Genomic DNA, 16,118 nt, shown 5'->3' with positions numbered 1-16,118 from the left:
GTAGAGAATGCTAATTTGTATTATTTTTGGCAGGGATAATTTTTACTTTTAAGTGAATGTTTGATTTGGTGATTACTGTTAAGAGACCTACTTAAGAGTTAACTAGGATGATCATAAAGGTGACGTCTGCTCTAATTAGCTACATCTAGAAGTTGGCATCATAATAATAATTTGTAACAAGTAGTGCCTGCTTGGAGGAACAATTTTTGAATGAGAAGTTGAACAGCAAACTAGAAAGAGATCAAAGGAAATGGGGAAAAAAAAGTGAATGGCATAAAGCAGTGGAGATGGGACATAGAGGACTTTTCAGAAGCCCTTTAGTATTCTCTACATGTAGTGTGTTTTGCAAGGCTCAGTTTAAGTGGTACCCCTGTATAGAGAACACTGTGTGGCACAAAGGGCCTTTGTGAAATTCTGCTGCTGGTGTCTTATGTCTCTCCTGTACTTCACTGTCCCAGACCTCCATTCACCTCCAGCCCTCCACCTCTTAGTTCTTATAGAAGTATATGTCAGTTTTCCAATTCTCCCAGTCATTAGAGGCAAAACTGGTTTAACCTATTACATTCTACTCACTGGGGTGGTGAAAAGGACATGTCCAAGAGATTAAATGCTATAGATTTTAATGCAGTGCTGTAGCTTTCTTTTTATATTAGAGATCATCTTTTTTTCTCTCTTCATTTTCTTGGATGTCTCTCTACTTTCACAGTTAGTAATAGGAAAAAAATTTAGAATTTTTTAGATGTAATGGTATATGGAAGTCAGATATGTATATGCTTGGTGACAGTCTTTATAAGGATTATTATTACATAATATGTAACTGTAACAATAATACAGGAGTGCTATGTCATGAAATGTATGTGATTACCCTTTTATTGTGCAGTGGTTATTATTTATTGGTTTGCTTAATGGTACTTGAATGCATAGCTGTTCAGTCATCCGTGTGTTTGTTTTGATAGAACTTATTATTTTCTTAAATGTAGTTGTAGCTTCTTATTACCCTTTTAATGTGATGTAATGTTTAATAGCATATGTGTAGGTCTATGTGGTATTCTGTCAGATTTTATTGTATTACTGTATACTTAAAATGTACCTCATGAAAAGTATGATTGTGCAGTATACTCTTTTAGATGACAAGCTGTGGTTTTATTTATTTATTTATTTAATTTAATTTTTTAATGAACAGGAAAGGAGAATCCCACACGTCTGCTACCTATGCAAATAACTATGCACATGTTGAAATATCTGGAACTTCGGGTGATAAAGAGTATCTCTCCATACTTCCTGCATTAGTGAAGACCTTTGGCCCATCTTTCTTTTTTGGTGGTATATTAAAGTTTTCCCATGATGTGTTGCAGTTTCTGAGTCCACAGATCTTAAGGTGAGTTTAGAATTTCAGTCATTTCTAGTCTTCTCTCATAAATGTTAGCTGACATTGATTTTTTTTTTTTTTTTTTTTTTTTTTTTTTTTTTTTGTATATGTAGAACTGCTTACTGTAATGAAAGTAAACACTTGGTGACAGATTCCAAGCTTTATTCAACACATTACCAAACTACCACATCTGTAACAGAAAAACAGACAATAACTATCAATATTCATGCACACATGAACACAAGCACATAATTTATGACAATCATGCTACAAAACATTAACATCAGAAAACAACATAAAGAAATAGTTTGATAGCTAGGACCTACCACGAATAATAATACTACATTCTCCCCTCCTAGAAAATTTCACTGTTAAACTAAACAAATGTATTGGTTTAATCCCATCCGTAGCGATCAGGAGGTCTTGACACACGAGTGGATCTTCTTAGCTCAGTGGGCTCACTGGGCACATGAGAATCACGGCTATCATTAGTTTGTGAACTGTCATGAGTTTGTGCATCCTGCACTTCAGTGTAACATGAGTTTGTGCATCCTGCACTCCAGGTGTATTTGGGGGACTTCCATCTCTCTTAACGATTCAACCTGGTGTACAGGAATCATTGCACCCTCAGGACTTGGAGCTAAGTCACGAGTAGACACAGTTGATTCTCTTCCGTCTGGATATTTGACATTTGCATACATTGGGTTTGCATTCATGAGTTGAACCTGATCAGTTAACGGTTCATGTTTGCTAGACCTAACATATCGTCGCAATAGTACGGGTCCAGGAGTCAAAAGCCATGATGGTAATGTATTTCCAAGACTAGAGCGTCGCTGAAACCTAAAGAAACGTTCATGAGGGGTTTCATTGGTTGCTGTACATAAGAGCGACCTAACTGAATGCAAAACCTCAGGAAGTACTATCTCCCAGTGTTGAGTCTTCAAGTTACGAGTTTCAAGTATTAAAAGAATAGATTTCCAAATAATACCATTGTATCTCTCAACTGGCCGTTCCCATCGGATGATAAGGTGTTGTTTTGCTTGTTGCAACCCCTTTCTGAGAAAGGTACATTTTCAGTTCCTGGGACATGAAAGAAGGACCTTGATCTGAATGAATAAAACTAGGCATTCCACAAAGGCTAAAGATAGATTCAAGACATTTGATCACTGTTTTAGAATGCATGTTTGGACAGGGAAACACAAAGGGGAAACGTGAATACTCGTCAATAACCGTAAGAATGTACTTGTTGTTCGTGGTAGAGGGCAGAGGCCCCTTGAAATCAATACTAAGACGTTCCATTGGCTGGTGGCCTTTATGAGGACTCCTTTTCCTGGACGATGGAATTGCGGTTTTTGTTGTGCACAGATTTTACAAGAAGCACACACACTTTTCACGTCATCTGTAGAAAAGGGGAGGTTTTTGGATCGCACAAAGTGCAAAAGACGAGTGACCCCAGGATGGCAGAGGTTCTCGTGGATGTCAGTGAGATTCGACATTAAAGAAATAGAACAACAATAGGCACGAGTCAGGGTGTCCGGTGCAATATTCTGTTTCCCAGGACGATACTGTATGGTATAGCTGTACGATGCCAGCTCCAACCTCCACTCTTGTATCTTGTTATTCTTTATTTTAGTTCTCTTCCTGCTGTCTAACATGAACATCACGGATCGCTGATCAGTAATCAGAGTAAAATGTCGTCTCGCTAAGAAATGGCTCCACTTGCGAACAGCTTCAATAATAGCGGTAGCCTCCTTTTCCATTGCTGGATAATGCAACTCACTACCCTGGAGCGTTCTTGACATGAAAGCTACCGGCCGGTCACCCTGGTTTAAGACTGCTGAAACAGCAACTTCCGAAGCATCACACTCCACAACAAAGGGAAGGCTCTCATCCACAGACCGTAGTGAAACATCCATAAGTTGTTTTTTTAAGGAGTTAAAAGCAGCTAGTGCTGGCTCACTCAGTGGAAAAGTTTTTGTGTTCACTAAGGGATGAATCATATCAGAAAAACGAGGGATCCATTTGGCATAATATGCAAACAACCCTTGAGCTCTTCGCAGAGACCCCATATTTGTGGGAGGCGGTAATTCTTGAAGGGGACGTAATCTGTCAGGGTCAGGCTTTATCATATTATTACCGACACAATACCCTAGAACATTGATTGTAGGAACAGACACAACCGATTTCACTTCATTTAGGGTGATCTTCCGTTTCCGAACCACATCCAAGAACTTTGAACGTTTTCATCATGTTCAGCCTGAGTTAATCCACCTACAGTAATATTATCTAGATATGGAAAAGTATCTTTGAGGTTCTCATCTTCAACTAGTTTGTCCATAGCTCTTTGGAAAGCAGCTACACCATTCGTGACACCAAATGGAATCCTACAAAACTGAAACAATTTCCCTGCACCCTCAAAAGCAGTGTACTTCCTCTCACTCTCTTTAATGCTGATTTGGTGATATGCACTCTTTAAGTCAAATGTGGAGAACACCTTATATTTTGCAAGGTCATGCACCAATATCTGGTCTTTTACAAACAGCTGGTCATCCTGGCTATAGCGTCTAGATTTAACTGCAATGGGTTTACACTGTTGAGGCAAGTTTGGAAACAATGACGGTTCATCGATATCAGCTGTTGCTAATACACAAACAGGTTTGGCTCCAGTTATCTTTAAACTTGGTTTATTCCCTCCATATTGAAAAGTTACGCTCTGGTGTTGCTTTTGAAAGTCATAACCTAAGATAACATCACAACATAAATCCTTCAGGACCCCGAGCTGGATACAAGGATATCTCTGATCAAGGTGCACTAAGTCTGCTGTAACAAACCCAGGGGAACTAGCATTTAAAGATTTTGATGCCATTGAGACTGCTGTACCTACAGGAACTATTGTCAAATTTAGTTTCTGTGCTACTTTCCTCAAGTATAAAACTATCTGAACTACAAGAATCAATTAGTGCCTTCAATGAATGGCCATTTACAGTAATGTTTGTAGCTGCATGTGAAAGATTCTTTGGATACGTGGCAGCTATTGTAAGCAAAGTGGGATTATACAATGCAGCAGTAGTACTACCTGAAGCCATTGATTTACAGACTTTTGCAAAATGACCTGTTTTACCACATTTGTTACATTTAACAGTACGTGCAGGACAACTCACTCTACCTGTACTGTGGAGTGCATTACCACAAAATAGCATTTCCTCTTAGATAAGTAAGCAGCAGCAACAGCTGAATCTCCAGGTGAACTTCTTTCTGCTTCTTCTTTTGTTGGCTGCTGCTGCTGGTCACCTCTGGGCTGTGCCTGCCGCTCTGGAACTAAAGCAGCAGTATGAGGAATGGGTGGAGATGCATACGCGTCGGCACTACGCTGGGCAAGATCCAACGTACGAGCTTGACTGTGTGCAGCCTCCAGGTTCAGTGACTTATTTTCTAGTAGGCGCTGACGAATAAATGCTGAGGCAATACCATTGATAAATGCATCACGTACTAGCTCCTGCCGATATTGCTCAGCTGTGACTGCCTGGAAGTTACGATCCTTGCTTAGCTTATGTAGCTCCCTCAGAAATTCATCAAGGGATTCTTCTGACTGCTGTCGTCGTGTCGCCAAAACATGCCTAGCAAAAACTTCATTCGGCAACTTGACATAAGCACTCTCCAGTTTGGCGATTGCACTCTCAAAAGTACTACAGTCTTCAATGAGTTCATACACACTCGGGGACACACAATTCACTAATGCCCTCAACTTGTCTGGTGCAGCATCTCCACTTTCTTCTATGAAGTTGGTGAATGTTTTATGCCAGTGCTTCCACTCTTTGGCTGCAGTGGGTGAGCTGGGATCTGTGTCCAGTCTGGACGGCTTCAGCAGCTTGGCCATGATAGGTAGTGTGTTGAATAAATTGTAATGAAAGTAAACACTTGGTGACAGATTCTAAGCTTTATTCAACACATTACCAAACTACCATATCTGTAACAGAAAAACAGACAATAACTATCAATATTCATGCACACATGAACACAAGCACATAATTTATGACAATCATGCTACAAAACATTAACATCAGAAAACAACATAAAGAAATAGTTTGATAGCTAGGACCTACCACGAATAATAATACTACACTTACTATATCCAGACAGTAGACTAACTTTTCATACTCATGCTTAGCATAAGGAAAGGTAGGGAATTCCTGAGTGATGTAAGTTTTACTTGACATTTATGGTCCCTCATTGTCAGGGAAGTCACCGGCCTGATCTGTGGAAAGTTAAGAACTCTTGATATTCTGTAGTATTCTTGTTTCAGCCTTCTTGAAATCTTCACGTTAGTACAATCCTTTCTGTTTTGATTTTTTAGGCGGGTATAAGTTTTTATAATCAGGATATAGTAATCTATATAGTAATAAGTTGGTGTGTAATCTGGTTTTTTAAATGTCTGTAATCTTCAAGGGCAATGTCTTATTTTAAATGTTTTAGCAAGATACACCACTACAATGTTATGAGTTTGTTTCCTTTCAGCCTTTATTTTGAATGCTGTTTATATCATAGAATAAATGTAGTAATTTCTGTACTATCTGAGGATTCATATCTTGCATAGAACAAATGCAGTAATTTTTGTACTGTCTGAGGATTCATTTTTTTTTTTCATATACCAGGTGTTTTGCATCTTTTAATTACTTTCATGAAGCACAAGTATTGCTTCTTTACCTATACAGTATTTTATCTCGAATATAAAGGTTATTAAGGCTTTATATTATTAAGAAAAGAAAGGATTTTACATTGTATTATGCAATGAAATATAATTTTATTAATTGGCTTGCTCAGTCTTTTAGCCCAAGGATAGTTATATGCAATATAAGAAAAAGATAAAAGTGGTCATTAAAGTTGCCAGAATGTTCCACTTCATATTCTTATTAAAAACTGTGAAAATATAGTCTGACCAGAGATAAAATAAAATTCATGCTTACTATTTTTTTCGTTTTCTTTTCAGTGCTTTAATTAAGTTTACAGAAAGCTCTGCAGAAGATACACCCATGTGGCATGGTTACTTGTACGCAGCTCTGATGTTCATTTGCGCTCAAATACAGTCACTGTGCTTAGGGCCATTAATTTCATGAGAATGTTTCAGAAAAAGTTGGTCTAAGAATGAGAACAGCGATTATATCTGCTGTGTATACTAAGGTAAGCACTGCTGGGCACTATAATTGAGATATTTTTAAAATTTGAGATTTACATGAATTAAGAAAAATGTATGTCATTTTTCAGAACAATGAGCACTGAATGATCATGTATGTACAGGCAGTCCCCGGGTTACGACGGGGCTTCCGTTCTTGAGACGCGTCGTAAGCCGAAAATGGTTGTAAGCCGGAACATCGTCAAAAATCCCAAGAAAACCTTACTTTTAATGCTCTGGGTGCATTGAAAACTATGTATACTGCATTCTTATGGCATTTTCCATCAAAAAAACCTTCAAATATTGATTATTTTGCACTTTTGGTATCATATTTCATCTGCCAGATGAGCTTTGTAGGCATCGTAACCCTGGAACATGCGTCGTAACCCTGGAAATAATGTCTGATGGATATAATTGAAAAGCGTCGTAACCTCGGAACGTCGTAAGCCGAGACCGTCGTAACCCGGGGACTGCCTGTAATTTCATTAGTTAATGTTTCAGCAAGTAATTTTGTCATAATGTCCTAATGTATTTTTAGGCTATGAGAATATCAAATTCAGCAAAGAAAAAGTCAACTACAGGAGAAATAGTCAACTTGATGTCTGTAGATGCACAGCGGTTTATGGACATCACAACTTACATCAACATGTTATGGTCTGCACCACTGCAGATTGGCCTTGCTTTGTATTTCTTGTGGGAACTGTTAGGTATGTGTTGCTTAGATATACATATATGTGTTATGGTTTTGTGAAAGTCAGACTTGTCAGGAAGGTACAAGCCATTTCAGGGGTAGAGGTTGAGTTTAATTTTGTTCAATTATACATACTGTACTGTACCGTACCTGACTGAAATTGCTTAATCAGGATATTACAGTTTGATGTGCTCCTTCTCATCTTAAGCATAATCAAACCTTGTAAATGAAGCATGTGTATCTTACAAATGATATATTTTTTTTGTGTATTTTAACAAGGGTATTGTATCATATTACTAGGCTCTTTTAGGGCCCACCCAAAGGATATGTTATTGAGAATTGAAAAGCAATGCGGCAGAGTTATAGAAGTTAGAACCGCTATTTAAGGAGAGACCAAAGGAAACAGATAAAGTAGCAGGCAGAAAGCATTACATCCATACACATTAGATATTGTTAAAAATTAGCTATAGTTAGGCTTATGTTTGGATTTCTCTTAATACGTAGTGCCTTGGTTTTGCCTGTCACAAATAATTGTTTTCATCCCATTTTGGATCAGTTGGATCAACCATGTAGCTTAAAGAACAACTAAGCTGGATTAATGTGCCTTGCATGTAATAAGTTTCTTTGCATAAAAGTAAATGAATTAAAGTGGTCAAAATTACTCCTGGATGCTGATATTAAGTGGAGGACTTATGCAATGTCATTTTGAATTTAGAGTAAATCTTTTAACTGTAGATTGGGAATGGTGGCTTCCCTGGAAAAACATTCCTTGAATGGGTTTGCCTTTATTGGTGTTTGTGAGGGGCATTAAGGGTAATAAAGGTTCTCTGCAGCATCCTTTCTACCCTAGGTGCATTGTTCACTGACTTTTACTTTATCCATGTTCTTTGGTATTGTTTGACCTAGTAGTTCAGCTTTCTTACCCTGCTCCAGTTTTCACCTCCTTTCAAAATAAATCATTGGGATGATCCCTATAAGAGTAGGGATACGACTCGGTTGATCTTGGGAAAATATCTTCTTATAATTATAATGTAAACACAAAAATTTCCAAAAAAAATATTAAAGTTAATGTTTAAAGAAGTTGAGAGAGATTTTTTTGAAATAAAAGTTATGCAATGCAATGCATAGAGTAATTATTGGGCTGAAGTTACAGACTAAAAAATGTACATTATTCTTTTCCAGGGCCCTCAGTTCTTGCAGGACTTGCCGTTATGATCATTGTCATACCCATAAATGGAGTGATTGCCAAAAAAACAAAGGACCTTCAGTTGAAGCAAATGAAAAATAAAGATCATAGAGTAAAGCTCATGAATGAAATTCTCAATGGAATAAAGGTAACATATTTATAATTTATCATTTTTATGCATTCAGCAACTTTCTGTATTCTGGCATAGATTTTTAAATATCAAACTAATGTACTATGTGTCCTTAAGTAAATTTTTAGTTGTTTCTTCGTATTGCAGGTTTTAAAGCTTTATGCTTGGGAACAATCATTTGAAGAACAGGTGCTTCAGGTTCGAGGTAAAGAAATAAAAGTTTTGAAACAAATGGCTTATCTTACTGCTGGCACATCTTTTATTTGGACCTGCACACCTTTCTTGGTAAGTAATTTGATTATTTAGCTGTTAGGGATTGTCTGAAAAATTTTTTTCCACCTTTTATTATTGTACAATACATATTGTATAATGTGTGATTTTAAGCATTATAAATTTCTTGGAATCACATATCCATACTCATAGGCCTCCCCTAAGTATTTATCGTTTTTAAATGAAGTGAAAGTTGTAACAAAGTAAAGTTGAAGAAGGTGGTCAGCTAATTAGCAAGAGCAAAAGGGTATTGATGAAAAGTAAAAGGCAGAAAGCAATGAAGCTGAGACCAATGAGACACCAAAGAATCCTCTGTACCATCTACAGTATTTCTGTAAATAGTATTCCTTACAGGGTACATGGTGTAAAAGAATAACAAACTTTAACTAACAAAGATGTCCGTTATACAGCATATTTGTGGAAATGCTCTATGTCGTTTTTTAAAAGCAAAAGTAATTTCCAGTATTAACAATTCATTTACATTAGCTCACACTCTAGATAAACACATGATTCTTATATATGGGATTTTGGCTGTGTGACCACGTCTGTCCCTTTGAAACTAACCCTGAGAAAGCTTCCAGCACTCTGATTTCTGCCAAATCACCAAATGTCTTCCAGGTGTCAAGGAGTTCTTCCCCTTTGTAACATTATTTCTATTAAGGGTAAGGGAAAACCACCTCTAACCCCACAACTAACATTCCTCACTAAAAATATTTGGAGCAGCTGCTTTGTTCCTAAATACAAAATATATCGGTCTGTACAATGTTTGAAGACCTTGAAAGAAGTTGCATACGAGGGATGAATTTGTTTAACATATTTAGTTTTATTTTCTGAAATGAAAATAAAATTGTTTTTAGGATTACCAAGCATGAGGCATATTCATTACCTTAGACATATTACTGTTAGAATAGTATGGTTGATTATACTAATTTTCAGTACCATGTAGCTTTATAATTCACCTTTTGCACCTCTTTACAGGTATCATTGGCTACATTTGCAACCTATGTCAGTATCTCTGATGAACATGTGTTGGATGCAAAAACTGCTTTTGTTTCCTTGTCGTTATTTAACTTGTTAAGGTTTCCTATTGCTATGTTACCTATGCTCATCTCAAGTTTAGTTCAGGTAAGAGATATATTTGGCTTATTTTAGAGTTAAGATAAGGTATTTATTTTATTATTGATGAACAGTTCTCTTTGCAATATGAGGAACCATTATCACTGAAATGTAGCTTTACCAGAAACAATGGACTCCTTTTCACTTTTACTGTAATGTACAGTTGACCCCCGGATTCACAGACTCGCCTATTCGCAGGTTTTTCTATGGAACATATATATACGTACATACACATTATTTGCGGACTTTGCTTATTTGCTGTATTTTTCATAGAGAAATATTCACTAATCACTGTATTCCACATAATTTTCGTGACTAAATATTAAAATACTTAAGTATAAGCATTTTTAGGGAGGTGTTTGAACTATCAAAATAGACAGTTATAAGTGTTTTTAGAGGGGTTCCATGTACATAGTCTCGGATTTTAGCTATTTGGGGGTCCCCTGCAAATACCTGGGGTCAACTGTAGTCTGGTTTGTGATTGATTAGCATTAAAATTCTTGTGTTTGTCCTTACTGAAGAATACATATTACATATTTTTTTATCAGTGCGCCTTAAGGATATGTTTACAGTAGCAACTCAACTTTTGTTTTCTTTAAAGGCTAGTGTGTCGCTGAAGAGGATGAATAAATTCATGAATGTGGATGAACTTGATCCAAACAGTGTTATTCATGATACCCAAGAAAGTGAGTACAATTCATACCTACTATGTTCTTATATGAGTTCATCAGTCATAAATAGCCTTTCGGAACACTGCATTCTGACTCAGGCATGTGCAGTGGAGCATTTCTTCTTTCAAGGTTGCCAAGGTGTGATTGGGTCCATTACATAGAGTAGAGCTGTTAATGATTAATGGATTTTTGTGGAAATATTTTATAGTAAAAAATATATTTTCAGTCACAGTCACTTATCATATCTCTTATACTCAACTTCATCTCTTGCAATTAGGTTATCCTGTATAAAACGCTTCAAGTGAAATTATAAGATTGTAATGAATTTTTATAATGCTGGTAATAGTCAATTTTATTGCTTGTAATTATGATGATGAATATACTAATGATGTAAGTGATATATAATTATGATACCATTGGTCATTTCATCCTTCAGTTATGTGAACTAGTGCAAGATGAACGTTTGAATATTCTGACTTAAGTTTCAGATATCTTAAATTACTGACCTTTGATATCATGATATCAGCATGGTTATCCTTGATATCATGATGTCAGCATGGTTATCCTACTTGGTTAAACACTTTCATATTTATACAGGCAGGCCTATTGTGGTTGAGAATGGTACCTTTGCATGGGGACATGATGAGGATGATAGTAAGCCAGTGCTCAAAGGAATCAACCTCTCTGTTAATGATGGCTCATTAGTAGCTGTTGTTGGAAATGTGGGTGCTGGAAAATCCTCACTCTGCTCTGCTATTCTTGGGGAAATGGAAAAGCAGTCTGGCAGAGTAAATGTCAAAGTAAGTAGGTCATATTTCTCTCTCTCTCTCTCTCTCTCTCTCTCTCTCTCTCTCTCTCTCTCTCTCTCTCTCTCTCTCTCTCTCTCTCTCTCTCTCTCTCCAAGAGAAGCTTGAAAATGAAGAGAAGCTTAAAAGTGTAAATCATAGTAAGGATGAAATACCTATAATGTAATAGATGAAACCTTCCTAATTCAGCCTTGTGAAAATTAAGAATTTTATCTCAGTGGCCTTGTTTAATTATTTAATAATGGAAGTAAATGTTTTATTGAAGTTCTTCTGATTTTTTTTTTTTTTTTTTAGATTTTTTTATGTTTTCTGTTGAGTGGTGTTATTGCTTGCATACTGACCGCTTGTGGTTTATGGCAGATTAATTTTTTTTTTAATATATTTTCAGAAAGTATTTATAATACTGGGTGTAGTATTTACCATATGGCTTCTTTATATTAAAAATTCTGGGAAGATTTTGCTTGACTATTTTCAAACATGTAATTTATTTACAAAAGAAAGTACTCATCACATATGTTTTAAATATTTCTGTCAGTGTCGGGGTTTTGATTTTCATGACTTGTAGAACTTTTAAATCATTCCTTTGATTTACGGTTCTAGGAAATCTATTTTTGGTTTTGTATTAAATCTATTTCTTGTATTTTTCAGGGCAAAATTGCTTATGTTTCACAACAAGCTTGGATTCAGAATGCCACCCTGGAGAACAATATTCTTTTCAACCAGAGTAAGGATAATAGCAAATACGAAATGTGTATTAAGTCATGTGCATTAAGAGCAGATCTTGAAATGCTTCCAGCTGGTGATCAGACAGAAATCGGTGAAAAAGTAAGTATTATTTAGTGTAATATTGTAGATCAGAACTTTTACTATGGATAGGTTATAAAGCTGGTTGTTCTTTTTACCCAAGTGATTTATATGTAGTTTGTAATGGGGCTTGTTGTGTCACATTTAACTCGTCAAGAGTCAGTTGTCATTTCATGGGTTGTTATTCTTAGATTGTTTGTTTGTATATGTTAATCACAGGCATTCATTTGGATATTGTTGGACCATTTTCCTTTGCAATGAGAAATTTTCAAAGTATTATCCATCATAACCCCCACCATTAGTCTATTTACATCGGGTTTTTCTGTACTTAAGTAGACTTGATTTCCGTCCACTTTCTAATATACTCGTTATTATCCTTCTGCTTTTGTTATCTAACTCTACTCATCATATGCACAGCTATATTCCTGTCTTTGAGATATGCCTGTTTTCCATGTGTCTGCTTCTTCCACATTAGCTATGAGACCTTCCCAACTAACACTAACAGGCACACCTCATCAAAATTTTGATTTTCCCTTTAACTCCTGATGTCTCACCAGTAAGAGAAGTAAAAACCAATATATAAGTCTTGTTTTACTCATTTATCCAGTCAGTGGCCACCTTACCATATTTCATCAAGAACCTAAATTTTGGTGCTTTAAATAGTAGCTGGTATTATTATTATTAATAGGGGTTAGTTTTTCCAGACCTCTGAGTCTCAAGTAGACTCTTCTCGGGCTGGTTCTCAGGGATCAATCCTGAGAAGAAGAAGAAGAAAAAAAAATTCGACTATTTGAGAAACCCTTCTTATTTAAAAAATTTATGATTTTATTAATTGAAAAATCCCTGCTTTCAGTAAGAATATTTTTCATTCCCAAACTCCGCAGATAAATAGATCTTTGCTGGGTCCAATTTGGGCACTCAACAAGCAAATGCTGTACTGTCATGGGTGTTTGACATCTGTTACATTTCATTGGTTCAGCATGTGGTGTTGACATCAAGTGACCATGTGAGAATCTTGTGTGTCCTATACGGAGCCTTGCTAGGATCACCTCTTTTGATCTTTCCTCCTGTGAGGATGTCCTCCATGCATAGACTTCAGTTTTTATGTTTTTAAGTTTATTTGTTGTTGGCACCGAGGCCCATTCTTCTTTCCAATCCTGGTAAATCAATGTTTTAACAGATTTTACCCAGTCTGACATGGGGCATATGAAATTGTTGGAGGGATAGTGCAGGCTAATTTGGCAGCAGTCTGCATATTCATTTCCTTTTATTCCCACGTGTGCTGGGAATAGTAGCTGGTAATAAAAATTTTTTTATTTTTTTTTTTTTTATTTGTTTCAGGGTATAAATCTAAGTGGTGGGCAGAAGCAACGCATTAGTCTTGCACGTGCTGTTTATAGTGATGCAGACATTTATCTGCTTGACGATCCATTGAGTGCTGTTGACTCACATGTTGGGAAACACATCTTTGAACACGTAATTGGCCCCCAAGGAATTTTGAAAAGGAAGGTTAGTTTTTTCTTTTATGTAACTTGCATATAATGTATCTATGTCTTGAAACATTAGTGATGAGGATTATTTAAGTGTTTAGATAACGACAGCAGTCTGTTAGAAGAAATAAAATATATGTTCCCGTTTTGTTCACCCTAACAAAGAATGTTAATCTTTAATCAGTATAAATTGATTATGATTTTTGTATGACAGCTTTAGGTTATGGTTTTAAGTTTTTTCAGACCCCACATGTAATTTCATAAATAGATTAGCCACGCTGGATAGACCTAGCCTATATTCAGTTAGATGACTATGCTTGTACATGATAAAGTTACATGGTGGGAGGGAAATGCATAATGCTAAGAAGTACACTTTGTAATGCAAACACTAAGTTCATAGTAGAAACAAAACAGTTGTTCGTTAATGAATAAATCAGTCATTGATTGTTGCTGTGAGATGTAGAATGAATATACATAGAATTATTTCTGCATTAGAAATCGGGGTAGAATTAAGAAGTTGTACTTTGGGGAGAAATTGAAATTATTTTGCCACAACATGCTAAAAGCATGTAATCTAACTTTTCATGAAGGATATTTGATATATCTTGAATCTGTTTTGCCAGGCAACTACTATGAAAGATGTGGAAGAAGTTTAACAAGTTATTTTGCTTGATATTAACCTGTACAAAAGTGGCTTTGCAACCTGAAGAAGCCTCAATGATTCTGGAATTGTTTTACTTTGTGAAAGATTATTCATTTTTATATCTGTTTTTTTATTTTATTGCTTTCATTTCTTCTCCTTTTTATTTACTTGTCAATTATATTCATGAGTTAGAGAGGTTTTCATATTCTGAAAATTATTTTCTGTTTTTTCCTTAGACTCGCATCCTAGTGACACATGGTTTGACTTATTTGTCGCAAGTAGACAAAATAATCGTTTTGAAAAATGGCGTAATTACTGAGGAAGGCACTTACAAAGAGTTGTTAGAGAGAAAGGGAGAATTTCAAGAGTTTCTTCTTCAATATCTTACTGAAAGTGCACATAAAGAGGATGACATAAGTAAGTATACAAAGTTTTTCTCAAGAAATTGTAGCTCCTCTTGGTTTTTTTACAAATTTTCTTTTTTAGGGGGGACAAAGAATATAGAAAAATTAAAATACCTCAATTACATACAAACACTGTAGTGCACTGAGATAACAGACCGTGGTATATCGTGCTTACAGATATATCAGTGCGAAATGGAAGTATCAATTTGAGGGTTTTCACCTTTGGTTCAAGCGCCGAATGTTTTTTCAAATCGGGCTCATAGTGGGTACACCACTCTCATGCCAGCATCCTTTGCATTATTGTTACTGTTTTTCTATTAATTTACTTTGCTTTCATCTCTAAAAAGTTATGCTAAAGTTTTTACTGTCCTGCAGTTTATATTAATAAACAGCAGTTTGCTTTCATCTCTAAAAGTTATGCTAAAGTTTTTACTGTCCTGCAGTTTATATTAATAAACAGCAGTTTGTGCATGTTAGTTACCATAACTATAGTCGAACCAAAATGTCGTGGTAGATGACAGGTGTAATCAAAATGCTTCATATTTGAATCTAAAAGTTTAGGACTTTTTCCTTTGTAGACACAGGGAAAAATCTCATCTGTTTATTAGTAAAGCCAGATTAATTTCTGTACTGGATGGTGCGAGACCAATCCCTGCACCCACACTTTTGTTTCTTACTTTTTTTCTTTTCCCTTATAAATTTGCAGGATGAGTCCAATGAATGGCAATGTACATATACAAAACGCTTCTTTTATATAGACGAAAATGAAAGTCCAAACAAATTTATGGCTGTATAATGACGAGTTAAATCCTAATCATTCAAGCTGGAATTTCACTCCTTTAAAGACGTGACCCCAGTACTCGATAAAATCTTTCAGTAAGATTAACTTGGCTTATGGGGAGTTTGGAGGCAGTCTTATTCTGGGATATGTAATGCAATTAAAAGGTTATCACTTATCAAATCTCTCCATCTGTATGCTGTAAAGGGTCAACCATACCTTGCCTTTGTGTTTTTTTCATAGGCTCTAATGTTTTAAATGTGAAAGTATAAAAAATATCTTTTCAGGATTCTAAGATTGCTAGGGTGGGACCAGGAAAAGAGTACAGCTCTGCCAGATCTATTTATCCTTTTAGATCTCAGCCTTGAGGATAATCCCTTGTTTATAACTTTACCTGAGATCTGTTGTATCATGTACTTCGTTCTCTAAAGAAACAAAGAGTAAATTTTGGTTGCTCTTTGTTCTCTAAAGAAACAAAGAGTAAATTTTGGTTGCTCTTAATGATTTTCCTTTCTTTGTGTGTTTTTTTTGGAAATAGTACTCACAGATCATGTAATAATGCCATAATTTCAAGCCATTTGATTATTGTC

The 16,118-nt window shown here is 35.8% G+C and overlaps 1 protein-coding gene across 1 annotated transcript in view; it reads left to right on the top strand.

The window, feature by feature from the left end:
* LOC135196626 (multidrug resistance-associated protein 1-like) overlaps window positions 1-15,896 on the top strand; it is a 46,594-nt gene extending 30,698 nt beyond the window's left edge. Inside the window, 15 exon segments of the mRNA XM_064223467.1 lie at window positions 1,184-1,378; window positions 6,357-6,477; window positions 6,479-6,547; window positions 7,078-7,246; window positions 8,413-8,564; window positions 8,694-8,831; window positions 9,795-9,941; window positions 10,534-10,618; window positions 11,201-11,403; window positions 12,058-12,234; window positions 13,555-13,722; window positions 14,583-14,763; window positions 15,126-15,222; window positions 15,457-15,478; window positions 15,816-15,896. Of these exon segments, the coding sequence (XP_064079537.1) occupies window positions 1,184-1,378; window positions 6,357-6,477; window positions 6,479-6,547; window positions 7,078-7,246; window positions 8,413-8,564; window positions 8,694-8,831; window positions 9,795-9,941; window positions 10,534-10,618; window positions 11,201-11,403; window positions 12,058-12,234; window positions 13,555-13,722; window positions 14,583-14,763; window positions 15,126-15,222; window positions 15,457-15,478; window positions 15,816-15,896 (2,005 nt within the window).
* The last annotated feature ends 222 nt before the right edge of the window (window positions 15,897-16,118 follow it).

Source organism: Macrobrachium nipponense, chromosome 18 (genome assembly GCF_015104395.2).
Source record: "Macrobrachium nipponense isolate FS-2020 chromosome 18, ASM1510439v2, whole genome shotgun sequence".
NCBI classification, from domain to species: domain Eukaryota; kingdom Metazoa; phylum Arthropoda; class Malacostraca; order Decapoda; family Palaemonidae; genus Macrobrachium; species Macrobrachium nipponense.
Note: the sequence above shows the minus strand (reverse complement) of the source record. Positions and strands in the feature narration are given on the sequence as shown.